The sequence below is a fragment of the Clupea harengus genome, chromosome 1, assembly GCF_900700415.2.
Source record: "Clupea harengus chromosome 1, Ch_v2.0.2, whole genome shotgun sequence".
NCBI classification, from domain to species: domain Eukaryota; kingdom Metazoa; phylum Chordata; class Actinopteri; order Clupeiformes; family Clupeidae; genus Clupea; species Clupea harengus.
This window is the reverse complement of record NC_045152.1, coordinates 1,202,630-1,227,543: the sequence shown is the minus strand read 5'-3', so window position 1 is coordinate 1,227,543 and position 24,914 is coordinate 1,202,630. Positions and strand designations below refer to the sequence as shown.

At 44.1% G+C, this 24,914-nt stretch overlaps 1 protein-coding gene across 1 annotated transcript; it reads left to right on the top strand.

Annotated features, from left to right (window-relative positions):
- The first annotated feature begins 8,009 nt into the window (after positions 1 to 8,009).
- On the top strand, positions 8,010 to 24,161 carry LOC116218571 (somatostatin receptor type 5-like). Its single transcript, XM_031560568.2, has 2 exons — positions 8,010 to 8,586; positions 21,631 to 24,161. The coding sequence occupies exon 2, from the start codon at positions 21,693 to 21,695 to the stop codon at positions 23,268 to 23,270; it is 1,578 nt and encodes a 525-aa protein (XP_031416428.1). The 5' UTR covers positions 8,010 to 8,586; positions 21,631 to 21,692; the 3' UTR covers positions 23,271 to 24,161.
- The last annotated feature ends 753 nt before the right edge of the window (positions 24,162 to 24,914 follow it).

Below are 24,914 nucleotides of genomic sequence, written 5' to 3'. Positions count from 1 at the left end.
ATGAAAGGTTAGGATTAAACAATAGTACAGAAGATAACGGATTATGGGAGATACATTATAGTGTCACAACATTTTAAAACATTTCCTTTCTGGTTACTGAGGGGTACATGACATGGAGCATTACTTTATTGTAATGTGGGTTGACGGTAATACGGTTAAGTGTGTGTCTCTGTGTGTGTGTGTTCGTGTGTGTGACTCCAGAATGTGTGTGTCTTTGATGGTGATGGTAATCGTTCCCGATTTTTCCGTGGTCCCTTGGAGTTGATCGTCTATGATGGTTGAAGGTGTGTGTGTCTTGACACTCTGTGTATTGTGTCTTGCCTTTGTTTAAAAGCAAGGGTTGACTTTCCTTTGGGAGGGGGTAGGACGTGTGTGTGTGTTTGTGCGTGTTAGTGTGTGTGTGTGTGTCTGTGACGCTTGGCTTGTCTCAGTTGTTCCCCTCCTGTGGTCTTTGCTCCTTATGGGGTCATTCCACCTATGCATCTCTTAGCATATCAGGAGATTGCCATTTCTTTGAGGTGTCCCCGTCATCTCTTCTTGGGGAGTGGTGGTCATCGGTTCAGGTGTTGCGGTGGTCCTGTGGATTCCAGAGGTGTTGATCTGGGTTGATGGCTGTGGTCTGAGTTTGTCCTCATTTCGACGTCCTGGCCAGATGCGGCATTGGCGTTTGTTTGAAGTTCAAACGATTCTGCTGTTCCTTCATCTGTTGATTTTCTGGAATGGTCCCCCTTTCGACACCTTGGCGAGAAGCTGCTTCCTTTTTTGTCATCGCTATTCTCCATATTCCTAAAAACTGTCTGTAACGAGATCTCAGAAAAAGATAATACCGGCCAACACCTCCATGAGGCAGGAAGCCTGTTAGCATACTCAACACATCAGACAATAGACATTTGGTATTGGGTGTGAAAGACGGCAGACAGCTTAATCTCAGACAAAAGCAGGTTTCCTTTAATCTCACAAGAGACATCACATCATCCTGTTATCTGCAAGGTTTGGGCATTTAAAAACCACAGACCCATACTAACCAAATAAAGACCTGAGAGTGGGGATTTTGAAAGAAGTTGAATGTTTGAAAGAAATGGAATGATTGAAAGAAAGAAAACGTTTTTAAATCTCCTTCAATTCAAACAATTTCACTTAAAGACAAAGTCAGTGGTCAAATGTAGGTTAAACAGTCCTGTAAGTTCATTCATTCATTCATACGACGGCTGGCCAGCCTACAGGCATACACACACATTCATTCGCTTGTTCAGGAGACAGGTGTGTCCATCCCTAAGAGAAAGGAATCAATCTGTTAACAGAGTTACAGTTAGTTAGTTAGTTACAAAAGTATCTCATAAAATCCATTTGTATCCAGATTCCAATGGCACTTGAATGCCAAACCATTTAAGGCATTCCTTAATTCATTAATTGCTCCTGGATCATTTGATGAAGTCAGAAATTCAGCAGCTAAACCTGTTTTGAGAAAAAACACATTTTGCAGTTATCATCTTATTAAGGTCAATTCTCTCTGAAGCTCAACACCTCCCCCTTTTGATCTAACAGCAGTCGTCTGCTGCTGTGAGATCACGTACGGTTTCCGAAAAAAAAAAAAAAAAAAATCTTATTTTCCATGTACCTTAAACCCATACACTAAGGATGCACTTTGTTCTGTTAAAAATATGCTTACAATTTATTCATAATTGTAACACTTCATACAATGATTTTAGCATGGGTTAAGAAAATCAATGTGTAGGCAAAACAAAAAATGTTTAAAGTCTCCACTCCTGCTATGTGGCTTTGGTGTGGTTCACTTCAGCTTAATGGGCCATCAAGGTCACAGGCGCGGCTGTGCCTGAAGTGTGAATTAAGTGGTATGCGTGAGAGCTTTCTGTAACTATTGTGTGAACAGACACAGTTTAACATTTAGCAGTCTAACATCTGACTTTATCAAAAGCATTGTGAAATCTGGACTTAAAAGAATCTTATGTCTTGAATCATGACTGGTCAAATCCAAGAACTGAATCTCCACAATCTAATGTAAATAATTTACAAATTGACTTAGAACAATTTCTAAATTCAAATATTAAAATAAACCATTGTAGATCCTTTTTCCAAACACCCGTTATGACCACAAAACACTTCTATTCTCTTGGGAATAATAGCGGCAAAACTAGATTTGTGGAACAAATGTACAACCCCAGCTCAGACTGTGTTGCACCAGATGCCCGTGAAGACTTTTTTTTTTAGCCTGAATGGAACTTTTAGTAAGTCCGTGGAGTGTCTTTCAGAACAGGGGAGAATTACTCCAATTTCTGGCAGAACACTCGAATATGGAGCTTCAAGGAAGCTCGAATTTGTCTATCTCCACACAGGGGGTTGCCTGTTGGAAATGACTAAAATCTATCGTACGTATTTTCCCAAGATTAGGTAAGTTTACTCACCAAAGCGTTGTGTCAAACCGGGGTGAAAAGGCATCTTACAGCAAACTCGAATCAGCAAATACAAGAGCGTATCTTTCGGTGAGGACCTCCATCTGATGGTAATTAGTTTTATACCATATATTGAAGATTCAGTCTTAGGTTTGATCAGTCAGGATTCAGGTTTATTCTTATACAGTGGTGGCCACCAAGGGAGACAAAGCCTGAACGTCCACTCATAGCTTCACCTCAGACTCATCTGACTTGTTCCTTGGGGAACAGTCGGTTAAATACACTGACATTAAGGGGTGTCACCGTCTATTCAAATGGGCCATGCATGCAGGGTTCTTTGTCTCGACCTGGGGGGGAGGTGAGACCAATGTCGCACCTCACTTACCCAGGCCAGAGACAAAGAATATTCACCAAGCAAAGTCCACTCATGGCTAATTAAATCCAAATAAAAGTAACAATTATGACTAGGTATAATATCATTGACTTATTGACTATGGCATATTCTTATGACCTATGCTGGTCCCTTCAGTTCCTCCTTTGGTACTCATTTCTCTCTTACGGCATGCTTGAGACTTCGGCTCCATCGACTGCTCACCTTCTCCTCTGGGACATCAGCCCACCTGACAACACAGGCTGAGGAAGTGTCTCAGTATAATAGTTGGCGCTGATTAATAGCGGAATTAATTAAATAACGGTATACCGCACCAAGTGAGCATACTGCATAGAAATTAATGAATGAACACGAAGAAGAGATTTCCCACGGCGAGCTGCTAGGAGAGTTTAACATTTTTCATGTTTGGTATTTTTCATGGGATGGGTAAGCAACATACTGAGAGAGACATGAAAGAGAGACAGAGACGGGGTCAAACTTTCGCCTCTGGTACTCACAAGCCTCTCCGGGGGCAATCATGCTGCGTGGTTGTAGACTCTGCTGCTTTGGCGGTCAAAGTTTTGAACTTTCCTCTCTGAGGGTTAACAACATCATGCTGGTCCCCCAAGTTGCTGCCATGGCCTGTGCATTCTGAAAAGCGTGCTTTCAGGCAGACCAGGCTTATTTATAGGACCAATGTCTCTCTCTCTCTCTCTCCATCTGTCTGTGTGTGTGTGTGTGTGTGTGTGTGTGTGTGTGTGTGTCTGTGTGTGTATGAGTGTGTGTGTGAGTGTGTGTGTGTGTGACACTAGGCTCCCATCTGTGGCCTAAAGCTGTCTGCTCTATCTCACATAGAGGCTGGCAACGCAGTGGGAAGGAGCCGCTTCTCTGAAGAAGCTCTGCTCCCCTTGACAAATTTGCAGCCACCCAAGCGGGACGACAGGGATGCTGTTGTGGTAGTCTGACGATTCTATGTCTCTCGGCATTTCCATGTCTCTGACTGATTCAGTGTCTCTCACTGTTTTTATTTTGGCGTTTTGACAGGCATTGTTTTTCGGGGTACAGAATATAGTACAGCTGACCAGCTTTTGGCCAACTGGGAAATTACCTCACTGCGTATAGCTCCATTCGTAGGAGCGCATCCACAGTGAAGATCTTCCGCCCTATTCAGCTCTGAATTGTGATCAATTCCGCAGAGCCTTCGCTCAATGCAAGCAGACTGCAGGCATGTTGGTGCAGGCAGAGAGTGAGAGCAATTGCCACTGTTGGATGCCTGGGTGGAGACTTGCGTGCCAGAGGACAATGTACAGGTGTGTTGTGTGTGTGTGTGTGTGTGTGTGTGTGTGTGTGTGTGTGTGTGTGTGTGTGTGTGTGTGTGTGTGTGTGTGTGTGTGTGTGTGTGTGTGTGTGTGCGTATTGTGCAATTGTTGTTACTGGGATGGAGCCATCGATGTCACTGGCCCCTTCCATTTTCCCTCACCTCTCCAGTCCCCTCGGCCAAGGGGCGCTAAGGTCTTCTATCTCCCAGCTGACATTCACAGCCCTTCTCCTCTATCAATGCTGCCTGTTATAAAAATACCATGCCTCCCTGGGCGACCTTTCCAACACTGTGGGAGTGTGTGTTTGGTGTAGGCATGGGGGGGCGGGGGGTTGGGGAGGCAGGAGACAGACTGTTAACATTTTGTGTTTTAGAAACGCACATTCAGACACACACACACACACACACACACACACACACACCACACACACCACACACACTTAAACACATACACACACATATACATAAAGACAGAATTTAGTTTTTATGACCAAATGTCAGGGTCCCAGTGATGGCTGGTTATTTATGGAGCCTGGGCTGCTGGACAGGCGCAGGGAGCGTGGGCTTTTGGGGAAAGGGATGTGTATGTGTTTAAGTGTGTGTGGTGTGTGTGTGTGTGTGTGTGTGTGTGTGTGTGTGTGTGTGTGTGTGTGTGTGTGTGTGTGGAGCGTGGGCTTTTGGGGAAAGGGATTTAGCAGCGCTGAATGCCTGGAGTCCGGAGATCAGAGATTCTGTGGCAGCCGTAGCAAAAGAACAAGGCTAAGTCAGGAACAAGTAATGAGCTATTGATTTCTCTCCATGCCCTTCCCTATGGAGGCGAGGCCACAGACAGGTCTAATGAAAGCAGTTGGGTAACAATGCTGGGTTACCACACAGCGACTCGGAATGATTCCACAGGTTTGTCGAAATGTCAAAACAGAACAGAAAAATCCCAAACCATACCGCTGGACAATCTATATTAGATCTCCATATTCGATATTAGTCCACTTTTCTATGCTAGAAATGACAAGTTACTCCAGCTATCAGGTTATCATCACCTCACAAGCTTCTTGTGGACATGGATTTCCAGGAACTGCAAAACAATTTTCTCCCCCTCCCTGTGTGCTCTCTGCTAATGTGAAGCCGTGATCTTTGTGTCCGTTCTCAAACTGTCTCTTTTCATGAAAGACATGGAAGAATTGCCACAGAAACATTCACATTTACATTTAGTCATTTAGCAGACGCTTTTATCCAAAGCGACTTACATATGTGCGACTTACAATGTATACACATTTTACATCTTACATTTACACTGATGGCACACTGCACATCAGGAGCAATTAGGGGTTCAGTGTCTTGCTCAAGGACACTTCGACAGGGAATCGAACTAGCAACCTTCTGATTACTAAACGACTTCTCTACCACTGTACCACTGTCGCCAAAGTATTGATGATGACCATATCCAGTGGCGTAAACTTGTCCTTGTTATAAAAAATCAATACAAAATTGTAAACTGGACACCCTGAATGTTATAGAAGTGTCAGGTAAAGGTTATATATACCTGTTATGGCAAGCCAAACCGGAATGATTGAATGAAATATATATATTTATACAGCTCTGGAAAAAATTAAAAGACCACTTCAAAATTATCAGTTTCTCTGGTTTTACTATTTATTGGTACGTGTTTGAGTAAAATTAAAAACTATATTTATTCTATAGACTACTGACAACATTTCTACCAAATTTCAAATACAAATATTGTCATTTAGAGCATTTATTTGCAGAAAAATGACAACTGGTCAAAATAACAAAAAAGATGCAGTGTTTTCAGATCTCGAATAATGTAGAGAAAACAAGTTCATATTCATTTTTAAACAACACAATAGTATTGTTTTAACTTAGGAAGAGTTCAGAAATCAATATTTGGTGCAATAACCTTGATTTACAATCACAGCTTTCATGCATCTTGGCATGCTCTTGGCATGCTCTTCACCAGTCTTTCACAATGCCGTTGGGTGACTTTATGCCACTCCTGGCGCATACATTTAAGCAGCTCGGCTTGTGACCATCCATCTTCCCATTGATCATATTCCAGAGGTTTTCAATGGGATTCAGGTCTGGGGATTGGGCTGGCCATGACAGGGTCCTGCTCTGGTGGTCTTTCATCCACACCTTCACTGACTTGGCTGTGTGGCATGGAGCATTGTCCTGCTGGAAAAAACACTCCTCAGAATTGGGGAACATTGTATGAGCAGAAGGAAGCACGTTTTCTTCCAGGACAACGTTGTACTGAAAATGACGGCATGTCCGGTGTTAGAACTCCTCTGCTGATTACCCCTCACTGGCTTCCTGTTGCTGCTAGAATTAAAATCAAATCACTGTCTCTTGCCCACAGAACAGGCACTGGATCTATTTCTATTCTATCATTGAGATCTATTCGCCCACTTCCTCCTGCTGATGAATGGCGGTTGTTTTTACTTTGTATCCACAGCAAGAGATCTCAATCAAGACTTCTTTTCATTTGTTGGTCCTCAGTGGTGGAATAAAATACGTATTTCTGTCCATTCTGGTAAAAGCCTTGACACTTGACTTGACTTGACAATATCAGAAATATATACTAGTATATACCAGCTTTTTCATTTCTTTTTTTTGTTTGTTGTCATATCGCTTGAATGTTAAATGATTCAAAATTGTATCACCTCTAAATAATTACATTATTTCTAAGTTGACAAGTAGAGCATTTCCTCTAATCAACAATCAAAAGCTAATACTTTAGAAAGACTATATTGAGGTACAGGTTCAAAGTAGAAACTCAATGCAACAAAAGTGAATAGACCTGTCACTGACACACAAGTTAGAAAACCTGTGATCATTGAAACAAAATTGAGTAGACCAGAACTTTCTCAAGTTAAGATCTATAGGCTCTGTATATCTGCATGACTGCATCATCGCACCACACAGAAAAGACCTGGGAAAAATTCCGAAAAAAATAATTGAAAAATCTTCACAAAGATGGAAAAGGATACATTCAAGGGTAGTTGGTCGGGCGCCTTACTAAAAATCTGCCGAAATACAGTTTCAGCACTAATCAGGAGGTGTAGAACAAGGCATAGTACCACTGTGCAGAGCCATAGTGGCTGTCCCTCTAAAATTATACCATGGACAGTGCACTACTTGCACAATTTATCTCTGGAAAACAGACAGGCAAGTGCTTTAAACTTGACACAGGTTATAAATGGAGACCTGACTTTCTGTGACAGCTGACAGTGTGAAGGACATTGCATAACGTAAACCTCTATGGACAGTGGCCAAGAAAAGAAAAAAAAAAGCGTTTCTAAAGAAGAAAACTATGAGCTGGCCAAGTGTGCAGCCTGGCATGAATATAATACTGTTAAACAGTTTTGGGGTATTTTACAGAGAAGGGTAGTGCAACAACAACCACCCCTCCAGCAAAGAGCAGCTGAGGACAAATGCTGAAGAAGAACATCTCTCCAGGACTTTCTGCAACACTGGTATCCTCCATGGTTTGGAGGATTGAGTCTGTCACCAAACATAATGGTGGACATACGAAGTAGTTATAACATCGAAGGTTTGATTCTAAGTGTGTATCAAAGCTGGGTGGTTTATTTAAATCATCAGAAATACAGACTTCAGACAGTTCTTGAATGGCTGTTCAAATGAACCAAGGTAAACAAATGTTTCTTTAAGTAGATGTTGAAACTTCCATAAGCATAATAACAAAAACGGTCTAATTAGCTTTTAGTTATTGTCAGAGGGAGGCACGTATTGGCAGAGCATACAGATTTCTCCAGAAGAACAGGGGAATTGGAAGTTATAAGGGTTTTTCTATTCAGAGCGCATACTGCCTCATGCGTAACCACAGCCCACGTACATTTTCTGTGTGGACTGTCGTTCAGCATCTCGACTAGCACTTGGCATGTTGTTTAACGTTTGGCTGTCCTCAAATGCGCTCTCTACAAACGCTACGCGATCACTGAAAACGCTAGCGTTCGCTGAAATCAGTAGAAGGCTAAAAGTTTTATAACGTGTCTCCTGCATATAGTTTGTTTCGTGCACAGTGTTTTCGGTAAACAGTTTGTGAACATTACAGCAGAGCGAGTTGCTTCAAACACCTGCTGCTTCTTCCTGGGGCGTCTACTCTCATATTCGTTACCAGGTTACAGCCTAGTGATGGCGTAGGGAGTAATGTAATGTTGAGTCAAGGACTTCCCGTGCCATACGGCTCGCGGTGGCACATTGAAAACGAGTTGCACAGACGCAATGCAAGTCGGGCTCCGAGTCCAAATAACTGACAACCGCCTGCCATTCTGAAATAGAGTAGTTATTCCATTACGTCTTGTTAACTGTTTAAAAAATATATATATTTGTCAAGTCAATTTACGATATTGGCAGTCACATGGCGTTCGCTTTCCGAATGTAGTCTACTTTTGCATAATTCTCCGGATATCTACAAAGCACAGTTCAGCCCTTCAACAGTTCCATACAAGGTGAGTTTCCATATCTACGTATATTAAGGCAGTAAAGCTAATTTGATTAAAACTACGTGAAACAAGCATCAGAACAAAGCTGTTTCTCCCTAAAGCTAAGTTCAGCTTTGTTCATGAATATCGTTGGCGATACATAGCCTACAAATTACTTCGCCGTCTAATATATTTTAAAACGAGATGAGTGTGTCTGTGACCAGAGTGATTTGTCTGTGTTGGTTATAATAGTGTACTTGTTTGAATATAAAACAGGATACTTGACACAGAATTGACATCTAATATATATATATATATATATATATATAATATCTCGCTTTACAAAAGGCAGTTTGGAGGTCTGTTCCCCAGAGGCACTCTACTTGTTATGAGAGAACATTCTTATGAAAAGAAAGCCTGGACCAGCTGCTGAGAAATGCCTCTTGGTTCAAGCAGTCTACTTGATGTGGATCACACTGCTGTTACTGTGGGCACAGTCAGGGTGAGTCCCTCAATCAGGAGTGCAGGTCAGGGGTAGTTGCTGGTCAAGTGTAGTGCTTGCTGACCACTGCAGACTTCAGTCGACGGAACTTATGGCTGAGTGAAAATGTTGTAGGAAAAACCTGCAGTATCTGCTATCTAAAAGTGCATTGTGCTGTGAGACACACTGTGGTGGTTCATGTTAAGGGTGTAAGACATGGAACATTAAAATCTAAATATTACTAGAATGTATGCAGGTTCGAGCATTTCACATTTATAGTATGTACTCCAGCCTCAATACGTCTGTATTGCTGGAAAATTGCACATCCTTCTTTTTACATCAACTAGAGACCACACATTTTTTTAGTATATCTTTCCTCTCAGATTTTCCCAATCATGTCCTCTACTACATGCGTATCTTGGAGACGGCATCCTTCAGCCCTCTGTCACTGCTGTTATGCTCTTGTGCCGGGGGCAGAAACACAGTGTGCAGAGAGAGAGAGGCGTTGGGTGCGAGGTATTGGGATGGAAGATGCGATAGTGAGTGGTTGGTTAACCTGCTGGAAGCAGTCTGTTTAAACAGCATTCTGCAGTAATGCAACCCGTGCTTAGAGAGAGAGATAGAGAGAGAGAGAGAGAGAGAGACAGGCGAAAAGCTAGAGGAAGACAGAGAAGTGGGGAAAGAGAGAGAGAGAGAGAGAGAGAGAGCGGGAGGGAGAGAGAGGAAGAAATGAAGATTACTGTTGTTTCTACTCTCAGCACTGCTGGGGGAGGTTGGGTGGGGAGGGGTGGGTAGGGTTGGGATGATTAAAATGGGCCCTGGTGCACCCGCGCTAATTAGCAGCTCCTCGTGATCTATGATCTATCTACTCCAGATGACCGCCTACCATGCCACTCCAGAGCAGGTCCACCTGGAGCGCGCTCATTCACCACCTCAATGGACATAGTGATCAGGCATGCCTCTTCTCTCTTGTTTGCACACTGTTTAGTGAACTGTAATGTAATTGTACACATACAGCCCTATAGAATTACATTACAATTACAATTACAAGTGCCCTCCTGCAGGGTTCTCACAGCATGGACAAATATAATCTTGTGTCTTCGGCCCTCCCACTACCACGTATGTTACTCGTACCTTGACAGGTCTCGTGCGGTTTCTCACCAGAAGAACAGTTTTTTTTCTACTCCCAAGTCTCCGCCATCTGGGGCGACAGTGGTACAGTGGTAGAGAAGTCGTTTAGTAATCAGAAGGTTGCTAGTTCGATTCCCTGTCGAAGCGCACTTGAGCAAGACACTGAACCCCTAATTGCTCCTGATGTGCAGTGTGCCATCAGTGTAAATGTAAAATGTGTATACATTGTAAGTCGCACATATGTAAGTCGCTTTGGATAAAAGCGTCTGCTAAATGACTAAATGTAAATGTTCTCAATGTACCACTCCCACTGTTAACACTATAAATTAGCTCACGCAGTGACAAAGCAAGTCTTTACCAAAAACAGTCACACCACATGAAGTGTTTTAAAATGATTGAAAGTAACGAGCATGGATATAATGTTTTAAAAAAAAAAAAGATTGGTAGTTCCAGAAGTGTTTGATCATGAGACAGAGCAGCATAACAGAAACTGTCCAAAGGCTGAGGAAGAAAACAGCCTCTCTGGTTTTCTACTCTTGTTTTCCACTGACACTAAGAAGGGGATAAGATGCAGAAGAGAGATCAGAGGCAGAGAGAACAAGGAGAGGAGATCTTGAAGTGAGATCAGAGAGACACAGAAAATAAGGTTTTGTGTGTATCTGCTCCGATGTGTGTGGGTTTTTCACGGTCACCGTGTGTCTCTGCATCTTGACAGATGAGGAGAGGGGGGGACGGATCAAATGAGAGCGCAGTGATAAAGTCTGATATGAAGCGAGTTTATCATGGAAAGGCATCTCATTTGGAGATGCATTGGAGATGTGGGGTTTGTTGCAGTGCAGATTTTGAGAGGCCCCGTTCTCACTGGAGGGGATTTAATTTCTTTTCATTCTCACACAAGACTTACAGAATGTTTTTTTTTTTTTAATTTTTAAGCTTCAGGGGTGCTGATTTTAATAACCGCAATAAAACGAATGCGCCAGAACCATATTCATATTGCGATGTACTAGGTCACCCCTTTATCATCATTTATTCATGGTCTCAAGACTCGAATAAGCCCCCTGGAGGATTTACCCCATTTTAGGGAATGCCATCTTGTGGCGGTAAACTTCTTTAAAGCAGCAAGGGACAGACTCCATACACAGTGTCCCCTTGACCTCGAGTAGAAATTGAAAACATACATTCACAAACTCACTTTCCAAGATCTAACTAATAACTGCTGGGAGATCAGTGGGTGGATTAACAATACCACCCTTGAAATGCCACCAACAATGACTGTTTGTCACCAGCAGAGAGGAGTTATCTGCGTAAGAGAAAAACTTGCGTCACATACCACATTTCACTCACAGAGAATTGGCTGTGTTTTACACAGGAATGCCAATGTTATTCAAGATGATTGGTCAGCAATTTGGTATGTTGGAAGATGACAGGGGGACAAAAATGTCTTTGTGCACTGTATAGAAAAGGTCCAGATGCCACAGTGATGTCCAAGTTGTCCTCTATTTGGCTGAGAGTAATACATGGAGAGAGAATAGTATTGCTGTAGGGTAGCATTTTCCCCAGAATAAGAATGCAAAGTGACAAACAAACAAACAAACAAACAAACAAACATGAATGTTTTAACAGCCGTTTCACAGATGCAAGAACTCATCCAAAAACACTGCGTCATGAATGAACCAGCACACAGGGAGGGCGAGCGGGAGGGAAAGGGGTTTACGGAGAAAATTGCTACGCTCGCTAAGTGCTGATAAGTTCTTCAAATAGTAGTCAGGCCGTGCCACTCTCCTTACTGTAATCTCTGACCTTGTCTTTGGATTTCAGACATTTTTCACTCCTCCTCTCCATTTCAGTTTTATTTCCCCTTTGTTGGAAACATTTCACCAGTGGCACCTAATGACAGTGAATTCCTAACTCCTGCCAAGCCGCTGTCATCCTTAGCAGCAACGACAGAGTGTGTGTGCCAGAGTGTCGATACCACCAAACTGTGGAACAAGATAAGCGGCCCAGGAAGCAGCAGTAGCACTTTGAGCATGATATGCCTAAGTAATCACTGACAATTCACTTTTTTTGTGTGTGTGGTGGAAAAGATAACAGACTAGTTCTGGTAACTGTGACGAGTGTGTGTGTGTGTGTGTGTGTGTGTGTGTGTGTGTTTGTTTACACACGTCGGTGTATGTGTACAGTACGTGATTGTGTGAGTGTGTGTGTTTGTTTACACACGTCGGTGTATGTGTACAGTACGTGATTGTGTGAGTGTGTGTGTGTACACATCTGTGTGTGTGAGGGGAGTGTGTACATGTCTGTGTGCAGGCTCAGTGTCTAGGACCAGGGGAAGTTCTTCCTGGCCAAGTCCTGTGGGGGCCCAGGAGAGAATGTTGGCCATTGATCGGTCGAATATTTAGACAAACTGCTATGTTTTCAGAAGGTGTTTACATTATATGTTACATAGTTGCACTACATGCCATCAATTCATGCTGCAATATAAGCAAGGGAGCGGATGGCTACGTTTTTAAAACACGACAGACACGCTGAGGCATGGAAAGAGCAAGGTGGGACATTGTTGTTGCTACATTGTGGTACTTATCATGTAGCGTACTACTGCACAGGATAACGTTAGCTGGCTGGCTAGCCACTACAGCAGGCTATTTGTGACTGGTTATCTACGGTATCTATGGTTATCTGCTAGTTGGCTAAAACATTTTTTTTTTTACAGCTAATCAAAGTAAGATGAAACTTATAAAAGAAAAATATTTGCACTCTAATTCACAGTGATCTTTGAGGCTGAGGATGTATTCTGCTTTTTTACATTCGCTCACTTGCATGTGTTATTGTCAGTGGATCATGATTTATCTAATGCATACTTTACATCATTTTGACATTTGCTAACTTAAAGTTTGGAAGTGATTATTATCTTATGAGTTAATGGGCTAGGCTACTGTTATATGATTTCATACAATCCTGTATTTTAAGTCAAAGTAACAATAAAGGATGGCTTTGAATATTCGTATTTTTACTTTACTATTAAAATCATTTTGACCCTGGCTCAGGCATCATGCACGTCGACCCTGTCTGTATGTGTGTGAGAGTGTGTGCACACATGGCTGCGTGTGTGAAAGTGTGCACGCAGATGAGTGTGTGTGTATAGAAATATATTGCGTACCAAACAGAAGGTTGCTGAGTTCCTTGATGCCTCGCTGCAGTAATACACAGGTGTCTCATAAGGCATTCTTTAAAGTGAATGCATCTTCTAAGAATATTGGTTTCGAAGGACCTTTTAAGATAGCATTGCTCCAGTGGATTATGGGTAATGGGTGGCATCGAGATTGCCTTCTAAAGTGAACATGATGGAGGCAGTTTGAAGACATCTTGGCAGACAGGAAAAGAGAGTTTGATCAGTTTCGAAATTGACCTTGATGCCTCACTGTCATATTAGACAGCTGATTCCAATGGACCAAGATCAAGCTGTCTTGGCGAGCTTGAAAGCTTTGAGGTGAGCCTGTAGCTCGACTGTTGTGAGTGAGCCAAACATGGGGGGGGGGCTGTTTGACTGACAGCACCCCCCAACCCCCCCCCCCCCCTCACACACACACACACTCCGCATCACTGAATCCTCTCCCTTCGTCTACCCCAGCTCTGCACTGGCAGCTGGGCCCCTTCATCCCGCCTCATCTCCACATAAAAGTCACTTCTTCAGGAGAGCTGGGGTGCAAGCAGTAGCATCCCCCTTTCACAGGGACCTGAGTTTTCAGTCATTTCCTACTCCCTCTTATTTCCTTTCCCTCTGCTGTTTACATAAACAACAGTACAAATAAGAGTACTCCAGAGTCGGTTCTTTTGCACCAACAGTTTCCCAGTTTCCACGCAGCCTGCAGCCCGCAGCCTACAGCACTTAATGGACTACATTTCCCAGTTTCCACACAGCCTGCAGCCTGCAGCCTACAGCACTTAATGGACTACATTTCATTGGACAAAACCACACATGCAAACAAGGACGGTCAAAAGACCTTGGCCAGATTTATTGGCCCCTGCACCGTTCCCCCTGAAAAAATCCAATTAGTTGATTGTGCCCTCCTGGAGACACGTAGACATTTATCAGTCAGAGGGGGAGCAAGTTCTTTCTGTACCTGTGTCAGTGTGTGCACAAAGGCTCCAAAATGACCAAGTATTTGTGTGCTCTTTCTCTGCTTTGGATGGAGCTTGTGTGTGCTCAGTAACAGCTATTTATAGGAGTGCGGTCAGTAAAAGTCATTACAGGCGAAGGCAATGCATCACACAGCCGGAGAACTGGGATTCCCGCTTAGTTTATTTTCTCCTTCTATCAGCCCCAGAGAGGGTTGTATGTGAGACGCCCACACCAGTCATCTTACAAGAAAAGGAGCTCTCATTTCAGGTTTGACATCGCTGGTGTATATTTCACATCGCTGCTTCAAAGCATCTCTGCTTTTTTTTTTTTTTTTTTTCCTGAGTGGCGATATCATCATCGCTGAATGATTTGAATGGCTCCCTCAAAATGCTTTGCAGCCAAGCAAAGTGTATATGAAATGACAGTTTAATGGATTGGTAAGAAAATGAGGCTTGCTGTTTTCTTTGAGATTTTTTTTATGTCATTTTGTATTTGCATCCTCTTACTCTGAGCAGATTGGCTTTGCCATTGGCAGATGTGTAGTGATAGTTCTGTATGCTAAAGGAAAATATATTTTTGAGTATGAATAACAGTTGAACATTTCTCTGAATATGTCCAGTTTGCATATATGCATGTATCAATTCAATTCACTTCAATTCAATTCAATTAAATTCAATTCAATTTTATTTTATATAGTGCCAAAACAATACAATTGTCTCAAGGCGCTTTACAGTCCATTAACTTCAATAAATAATTATGACATGTAATGTACACGAAACAAGATTGTTTTAGTGTTTGGTAGTGTGAGGGCTGTCCAATACAGACAGGTACCGGCCTTTGAAAGCCAAACCTGAAAGAGCTCTTTATGTCATCATCCATGTTTTTGTGTGTGCACTCACATGATTTCAGTAAGGGTTGCAGGTGACTATTGTTTGGACTATTTCACAGGCATAAGTCAATGCAATGGCCAGGCTGAACAGAGGACAGAGAGCAGGTCATGAACAGGTCATGTGTGCGTGTGTGTGTGTGTGTGTGTGTGTGTGTGTGTGTGTGTGTGTGTGCGCACCATCCTTCCAGTGTTTTTCAGTCATTTCCGGTAATGATAGGAGTTAAACACCCAGCCCCCAACCACCCACACACACACACACACACACACACACAAATACACCTTCCAGCTGAGAATGCCTTGATTCCACTACTTAATTTTTTCTGTGATGTGCTGTTCTGCTTACACTCACCAGTCGTTTCTTCTCTCCGATGTTTCTCTTTTTTTGTGTTCTATAATTACAGCCTCTCCTTTGACCCCCTCTATCCCACCCCCACGACCCCCTGAGTGTTGTAAAAGGTGAGCTGAAATTAAGATGATTGATGATGGAGATGCACCAATGCTTTGAGGCTCCTTTTTTCAACTCAAGGATAGGATTTCATAAATAATTCACCCACAGGGAAGCAGAAAAGATTACAGGCATTATACAAACATTACTTATTAAAAAGAAAAATGGAGAGTTCTTTACATGATTGCTGTTTTTACGCTGCCATGATGGAGTGGGTGGTGTCGATGCATTAAGTTACCGGTGAGTGTGTCTCATCTCAGAGTAGATCATAATCTCATGTTCAATGAGGGGGAAAAATACTTGCACACACACACACACAATCACAGAGAGAGAGAGAGAGAGTTACAGATACGACTGCCCTTTCCTCTGACATTTCTACTAATCAGCTGTACTGCATTTGAAACCTCCACAGCAGACCTGAGCCATGTAGGATCTAATCTCTCCTTAGCTCCAACAGTGGCTGACTAAGAGGTTGTGTAATACCCCAAGGAGGTCCACGGTCTTGTAATGAATAACACAATGATGTCAATCTTTTAGAGTGAAGTCAAAGGTCGAACTGCAACAAGTGATGCAAGACGGTGTGAGAAAATAAAATATCGACAAGAGAAGACGCATTTAACTCCTGAGGGAAAAGGCTCAAAGGGGAGCCCGGGAGGGGGAGAAGACGGGAGGAGGTAGAAGATGATGGAAGGTGATAGAGAGCGAGAGAGAGGGAAGGAGAGAGAGAGGGGTAGGAGTATCTGTAAAAATGACATCCCGGGCCGGCGGCCCCTCTTCCTAATCAAAGAGCGTCAAAGAGTCAAGCTGGCATCAAAGAGCAGAGTCATATCAAACGGGGCACCTGAGGGTGGAGGAAAGAGAGACGGAGAGAGAGAGAGAGAGAGAGAGAGAGATATCGGCAGGGTGGCAGGTGGCACACTGGGAGCAATTCATGCCTGATTGGCCCATCGCCATGCTGGTGGTACTGGCTGAGCCAGATGTCAACGAGGGCACCAGAGAGCCACCAGCGCTGCCTCAGCCTACTGTGAGAAGCTGCTGTGGGACATTTTTTAGTTGATGTGAAAACAGGGGTTGGATGGATTCGGCGAAAGGAGGCTTAAGAATGTCATTCCTCCACGCATGAGTTGTAGGAGTGGTGTGTGCTAGAGTGGGACAGTGTTTGTGTAGACTGGCACTTCCTATACGACAGCGAGTCGGCAGAGATTACACAAACAACCTGCGTCAGATCTGCACATGTGGTTTGTGCTACTCTGTGTCTGATGGACTGTGTGTGACACCTCAATCAATGTCTGCTCTGTATTCTGTAAGTCAGTATAAAGCCTGAACTTCACCTTAAAAAAAAACTCGTGCCGGAGAGGCTCGTGTTGGAAAGAGTGACAACTCTGCTTGTAGATTGTAGCACATTGATTATTCTTCTCCCCCGTTTCCAAGAGGACAGTGGAATGGGGGAGTGGGTTGGATTCCCCTGGCTCTTTTCTCAGAGGCCCAATCAGCTGCACACCGCCACATGCAATAGTGCTGCTGTCTCCCAAACTAATCAGTGCTCCTCTGCCACATGCAATAGTGCTGCTGTCTCCCAAACTAATCAGTGCTCCTCTGCCACATGCAATAGTGCTGTCTCCCAAACTAATCAGTGCTCCTCTGCAGCTCGATGGACGGCTCCCCTGTGAGCTGAGATGAGAGAGAGGCTGATCAACAGCAGCAGCAGCAGCAGCAGGAGCAGGAGGAGCACTGTAGCCGTGTGAATGCCAAGGGACTGTGGTTGGGAGCTGTGGCATCCCTCCCTCCCCCGCCCCCCTCCCCTTCTGTCCTCCTCACAAATTGAAATGTTGTCCTGAGTGCGACATCTGTGAAGCCTGTTAAGATAAGGCATTTCACCAGAGGGGGACTCTGGCATGGCGTAGGAAGGGCACAAGTCTCAGTGAGGCTGTTGTGTGAATTCCACCAGATTGTGCCGCGCTGTGCAACTATAGCACAGTCCAGAATCTCTACTTCCTGGAGCCATTTACATGCCATATCGTAACGGTGTTAATTATCGGACGGCGTGTGTTATCGGCAAACGTTCGCGTTTGTCATGTTAATCCATTATTGACTGAAGTTATAGATTGTTAATCCATTATTAAACTCAGCATTTTGATTGTTTAACAGAATGGGCCGATGTTTGACACTGTCCGATAACTGACATAGCTACGCTAGTTACCTCTGCCAAGGAGATTTTTCGTTTGTCTGCCTGTCAACAAGATTACGGAAAAAACTACTTTTCATGAAACTTGGTGGAAGGGTGTAGCATGGGCCATTTCACTGTTTCCATTTTGGAGTGGATCCTTCTAGTTGGTAAAGAATTCAAAGCCGCATGTGATTCAAGGACATGTGGTGGTGTGTCTGCTTTAGATGGTGAGTGGCATTGGTTTCACTGAAGCAATTGATATTGAAATCCAGTTTTAAAGAAAGGGGCTGTTTCTCATCAGAAATGTATTTTTTATGAGTGTATTGAAAGATATTTTCTTTGAAGCTAGCCGAGCTCTGCAGACCAAGCGGTGTCTGTCTAAAGGTGTGTGTGTGTGTGTGTGTGTGTGTGTGTGTGTGTGTGTGTGTGTGTGTGGGTGTCTGTTGACACCTGTGAAAGTGTGTTTATTTGAACACAGCCATCGGTTCTTTGGCTCTCTCATTCTGTTACAAATGGAGCGTGAAAAATGAATCCATTTTCTACACATCAACTGGAAAATCAACTTATTATCCTCTCCTGTTTGCCCTTCCGTTCACAGCTGATTTGTCCCGACAAATCAAATCCTTTCTGTTGGACGGAGATGAGTTCAGTTCATGTATAGGGTTGATATCATGAATCAGTATTGCAAGTTGGAGCATAGAGAGAGATGGAGAGTCATTATGCTCATCTGGAAACCTTTCGTGAGCCATTTTATCTACATTTGGTGTAAATGTATGCTCCACAGGGGTTTACGTTAATATTTGTGGTAATAATAATATTTAATAATGTTAGCTAGTAATGTTAGCTGAACGAATTAGAAGCTGTATGCAAAGAAATAGGTAGTATTTTGCACCACACGTTGAGAGATTTAGGATCGTGTGTTGTATCAGTGTAAGCAAAAAAACCTCATACACTCGTATTTAAGAGATGATTTTATTGTGTGTGCGTGTGTGTGTGTGTGTGTGTGTATGTTTGAGGGAGTGAGTGTGTGTGTGTTCCATGCAGATAAGACATGTACTTGTTATTGTTCATTCAGCACTCTTCATGAACCGCTCATCACAACTGACCTGCGTCAGATATTTCAGCGCATTCAAACAGTCACAGTAATATTCAAATAATTCAGAAGCCAATAAAATGGTCGTCGCCATCATTCACTTTGATGAGAGAGTAGGACTCACCTAAGCATCAAAGCGCACAAACTTGAGATGAAAGCCCACATATGCTCTTTCAAGCTTAGCGCCCTAATTTCATCCGGCTTCTTGCGTTCCAGAATTGTCCGGTTCACAGGCCTGTAGGCCTTCCATCTGCTTTTAAAGACTCATGCGGATCTGGACATTTGCTAACTTAGCCAGATCTGGCCCTAGACTGCCTGGGTCAGCTCCAGTCAAATCAATATGATAATGTACACCCCTTTAGAGAGAAGGGTAGGCTGTAAAAGCAAGACATGCAATGCAAGTTGTGGTTTTTTCTCACTCTTGACGCGTGTTTTCTCTTTCCTGTGTCTTGCTGTATGTCCTCATCTCAAGTGAACCACTCATTCATCTATTGACAAACAATCTCACTGCAGACTACAGAAGTAATGGTATATTAATAGTAGTGTATTATTAAAAGTTCACAGAATAGATATTAATAGTAGTGTATTATTAAAAGTCTACAGAATATAAATTAATAGTAGTGTATTATTAAAAGTCTACAGAATATAAATTAATAGTAGTGTATTATTAAAAGTCCCCTATCCATTTACCATTCGCTCATGAGCTCAGAATGATGGTATGTCAGCATGTCCATGAAGTAACAAAATAATGACAATACTATGATGAGGAAAATGACATGTCTAATGTAAACCACATCACATGGCTATGCAACAATTTGTATGTTTTTATAGGCAAGTAGTTTTGGGATCATCTACATATATAGTTTTATGAAAGACCAATAAATACATTGGTCATTTCATGCACTATGTTCTGCAGTCATGAACAGAATACCCTGAGAAAATGTAAGAAAAGCTTTAGAAAGCACGACATTGCCAACAACATCGCCAAAAAGACACTAGTTAGTATGTTGCCAAGCTTTTGTTAGTGCCAAATTGACTGTTTGTGGGGTTGGCAAGGTTCGTACATGCCTTTAAGGTAATTAGCTTGCTAGTTTTAGACCAAAACTCCTTACTGCTGTTTAGATCATTTCAGTCCTCACCCTCAGCGAATCATTTCTCAGTCAATGTTTGAGCCAATAAATTAGCTTTACATCTGCCTCTGCCAACTTCTAACATCAACAAGTGGTCCCCGTGCTTCAGACATCACAGATATTGCCTCTTAAATGTAATTGTCTCATTGCATATTTACGGTGACGTAAAAAGTAACTATCACCAACAACAGAGGCTTTTATAGGCTGGTTGAAGCCGTTTTAACCAAATTGAAAAATCTCCAATCAGGTGTGGAAAAGTATCATGATAAAAGAGCATTAACAGGCTTGATTGTTAAGTTATCGGTCCTTAACATACTTGTTTTATCATTTTAGATCATCATTGGCGTTTACTCAAAAGCTTTAAATGTATAATGTTCTAGCAAAAAAACTCTGACCTCTTCAAATGTCCTCAGCTTATTCCTTTGGTGTGTAGCAAACAAGTCCAAAGAAAATGGTGTTTTTCAATCGAGTTATGGCACTTGACAAATCTATCCAATAAAGTGGTATCTCTTCAGTAGTACACTTAATCCCTTTGTAAGGCTGTGCTTGTATAGTGTTGACCATCAGGACAATATTTCTTTATTTGTTCCCTTACACCTATGAGTGTGTGTGTTTGTGTTGCTCTCACACAAGAAATATGTGTGTGTGTGTGTGTGTGTGTGTGTGTGTGTGTGTGTGTGTGTGTGTGTGTGTGTGTGTGTGAGAGAGAGTATGTGTATTGGTGCATGTATGAGCAGCAGAGAGAGAGCGAGAGTGAAAGGAGGCAGGTGTAAATGTTCCAGGAGGTCAAACACAGACACGTCAGCACCCTGTTTGCACAGAGCAGTGTCTCGTACATCAGTAGACACCTGATCACTTGGGTCGGTCGTTCACACACACTCTCTCAGCTCAGCTCACTCTCTCTGACACACACACACACACACACACACACACACACACACACACGCACACACACACACACACACGCACACACGCGCGCGCGCGCGTTACATGTACACTTAATTAATGCAATGACACAGAACACTTACGCTTCCCCACAGCTCGGTTGCAGATAAAATATCAATTATCAGCAACAGCTGTGCTGTCTGTGTGTGGGATCACACGCTGTTGATTTTATCTGGGTTGTCAATAGCCACAGAGGCTAGCCAAACACAGACCTTCTCCATCTCACTTAATTGTTTCCTGTCTGACCCACGATGGCGGCCACACCATGTGGTCTGGTCTTTTCCATGAATTCTTCTTATCAGTTAATTGTGTTTTTTTTTTTGTTTGTTTCCCCCAAACCACTTTGTCATGTGTACACTTCCCTTTGCCTTTGATCGCTATGCCATTTTAGCTGAGTTTTTTTCTCCCTGGACAATTTACGTCTGCTGAAATTACACGCCCTGACCGCTTGCCTTATCAGTGTTAACTGTGACGATAGCTTGTGGTCAGATTGAAAGCAAAACTAGGCCCAACAATTAAGTATGCTATTATGATATCAAGAAACCCCCTTGGGGTCCACTTTTCAATGTACTGTGAATCATATCCGATAGTATATAGCCTCATTATTCTCCTAATTACACCCAGTGAAATTCACATATATACCTTGACCCTCTTCTTTTCCTTTCTTCAGGACAAATGCTATAGCTCTAGGGTGGACAGAGGTCATCGCCCAAGGCTTCTAAGCAAGGCACCATGGAGTTTCCCTCCGCGTACCCTTTCGCAGCTGCCTACGCTCATGACAACAGGTCTGTCCTCGACCTTTACCCAGACCTGCCCATGTTCCAGGCCCTGTTCAATGACACCCTCAACGGCTCCTGCCTCTTCAACGACACCGGCTGCAACGGCACGACCCCGGCGAACCCCCAGGGGCCCATATCGGGGGTGCTCATTCCGCTAATCTACATCGTGGTGTGCATCATTGGCCTAGGGGGCAACACGCTGGTCATCCACATCGTGCTGCACTACTCCAAAACGGAGTCGGTCACCAACATCTACATCCTGAACCTGGCCATCGCCGACGAGCTCTTCATGCTGGGCCTGCCCTTCCTGGCCGTGCAGGGCGCAATGCACTCCTGGCCCTTCGGCTCGCTCATGTGCCGCCTGGTGATGACGGTGGACGCCATCAACCAGTTCACCAGCATCTTCTGCCTGACGGTGATGAGCGTCGACCGCTACCTGGCCGTGGTGCACCCCATCCGCTCGTCCAAGTGGCGCCGGCCGCAGGTGGCCAAGGTGGTCAACGCCACCGTGTGGCTGCTCTCCTTCACGGTGGTGCTGCCTGTGGTGGTGTTTGCCGGCGTGCACCACGGCCACTGCAACATCATCTGGCCGCAACCGGAGAGCGTGTGGCGGGCGGCCTTCATCATCTTCACCTCCATCGTGGGCTTCTTCCTCCCGCTGCTGGTCATCTGCCTGTGCTACCTGCTCATCGTCTTCAAGATCCGCAGCTCGGGCAAGAAGGTGCACGCCACGTCCACCAAGCGCCGCAAGTCCGAGCGCAAGGTGACGCGCATGGTGGTGATCGTGGTGGCCGTCTTCGTGCTCTGCTGGCTGCCCTTCTACGCGCTCAACATCCTCAACCTGATGGTGCAGCTGACCGGCGAGCCCAAGGGCCTCTACTACTTCGTGGTGGTGCTGCTGTACACCAACAGCTGCGCCAACCCCATCATCTACGGCTTCATGTCCGACAACTTCAAGAGGGGCTTCCGGAAGGCCCTGTGCCGCTCCTCGCGCCGCGTGGACAACCACGACACCACAGACCAGCACCGCCGCCGCCAGCTGCAGGGGGAGCAGCAGCAGCAGCAGCAGCAGCAGCAGCAGCAGCAGCAGCAGCAGGAGGAGCAGGAGGAGCTGCAGCAGCTGCAGCGGCGGCGCCACATGCTCAAGCCACGGGAGAGCCTGCGGAGGGGTGTGAGGGGCCACCAGGAGGAGGAGGAGGAGGACGATGACGAAGATCAGGAGGAGGTGACGGAGATGACAGAGATCTGTAAGATCACCCAGAACGGAAACGGCAATGTCAGCCGACAGCAGGCCGAGACCTCTTGTGCCCTGCTCTCCGACAAGGTAGCAGCCGCAGAGTTGTCGCACGAGTTGGTGTCTCCGGACGGGAGGGGGATGGCGGCAGGAGACGGCGGCCCGGGGAAAGCCCCAGGCTTTGGGCCTCCGGTGGCCATGCCGTCCTTACTTCATGGAGCTAAAAACGGAAGTGTCAAACCACTCCCAGAGGAGCCAGTAGAGAAGAACACGCTTCTGGAGATCAGCTACTTGTAGTGTGAAAACAGGCTACCGCCTTTCTTTCACTTGAAATAGATTTACAGTATTATTGATTTAACTCCTCCTCAGCAGACTTGCAGTCTTGAACTTCTGCCATTTTTTTCTGTGATAGCAGAACAAAACAAACAACAAAAAAAAACACATTCGGTTTAAAGGAGCTCAGTGTTCATGTCAAGATATTTGTTGTGAAGCAGACTGATCTCTCTCTTGGAAGTCATTTCTCACTGCCTGACCTTTGAATATATAGCATAGTACATCCAACTGTGACCATTTGTGACTTCACAAGATGAATGAACGGTCAACTACACACATGCACAGCACCAACGCACTGAGAGGACAAAACTCAACAGTATGTGCATAGCATATGCATGTGCCTTTACCTTGAGTCGTCATGGAGACCTTCAGCTGCTTCCCACTAGCCGACACTCCCGTAATTGAGCATTTCAGTGATCTCAGGTATGTCGATTTTTTGACGCCAGGGGAGTTCGTTATTTTCGATATCCCTGTGTAAATCCAAACTAAGTGCTCACAATCACTCTTACTACCCCTCATCACCATTTTCTCAACAAAAGATGAGTAGCCAACAAAACATGCAAATGGACAGTGCGAACCATTTTCTTAACAAGTTACCGACCAAAAAAAATCAAATACGTTTTAAAAGGTGGATCTACCGAATAGCGCAGAGCAGGTCTAAAAATCCCTCAGAGACTCACAAATACATTTCTCATTCCCCCGCCCCCAGCCGCATCCAAAGTGGCGAGGGAGAGCTCTGCAATCACCCGCATTGCCTTCAATCAGCACAAATGAGGTGCAGCTGCACTTTGTTGATGTGCCGAGTGTTTAGCGGCCCCGGTGAGGCCACAGCCACTTAACGGCTGATATTAGGCCCTCGTTCAGTTTGTTATGCCTGTCGCGAATAGTGTGCGGCATACGGGCGGGCGGGCCGCGCGAAAGTGAAAGCACCTGTGCCAACGCCATCAAACCGCAGCAGCAGCAGCATCCGGCGGTGGATGTCTTACGGACGACTCCCGCACTCGTGAGTAACATCCATCAGTACTTCATTAGCCACGTTTAAAATGGTGTCACTTCTTACCGACAACAGATGCAGGCCTGGGTGACAGTGGACTGAACTGGCAAGCTATATTCTATGCTACATTTCTGGGATGATGACAGAAATGAACAGACAGTTAATTATCCTGTGAAGTTTTTACAAGCTTTAAAGGTGGGTTTTTTTTTGGTGTGGCAGGGCCTTTGGCATCTATACTTTGAAAATGTGAAAAGAGATTTTAAGCTTATTTTGTGATCTAATGTTGATGACTTATACCATGGATGGAAAAAAAAACAGCTCTTGTCAGCGGAAATATGACAAATGTAACAAAATGTTTCATAATTTAATTTACAATATATGTCTCAGTCAGTCACTGAATTTCCAGTAGAGGCAGAATAATGAAGTTCAGATAGACAGTTTTGAGTGCTTTTATGTAGCTTTTTCATGCACCTACCCACCTATCTCCTGTACGTAGACATAGTCTTACATGTAGAGAGGCTCCCATAAATATCCCCTGATGCAGAGACAGTCTTTCAGGAGTAAAGACGGTGGGGACAGCACATGGCAAAGAGCTTAAGACAAAAACAGAAACC

What these genes read in the sequence shown, in the direction of transcription:
- LOC116218571 (XM_031560568.2), top strand. Translation starts at nt 21,693, where the DNA reads ATGGAGTTTCCCTCCGCGTACCCTTTCGCAGCTGCCTACGCTCATGAC.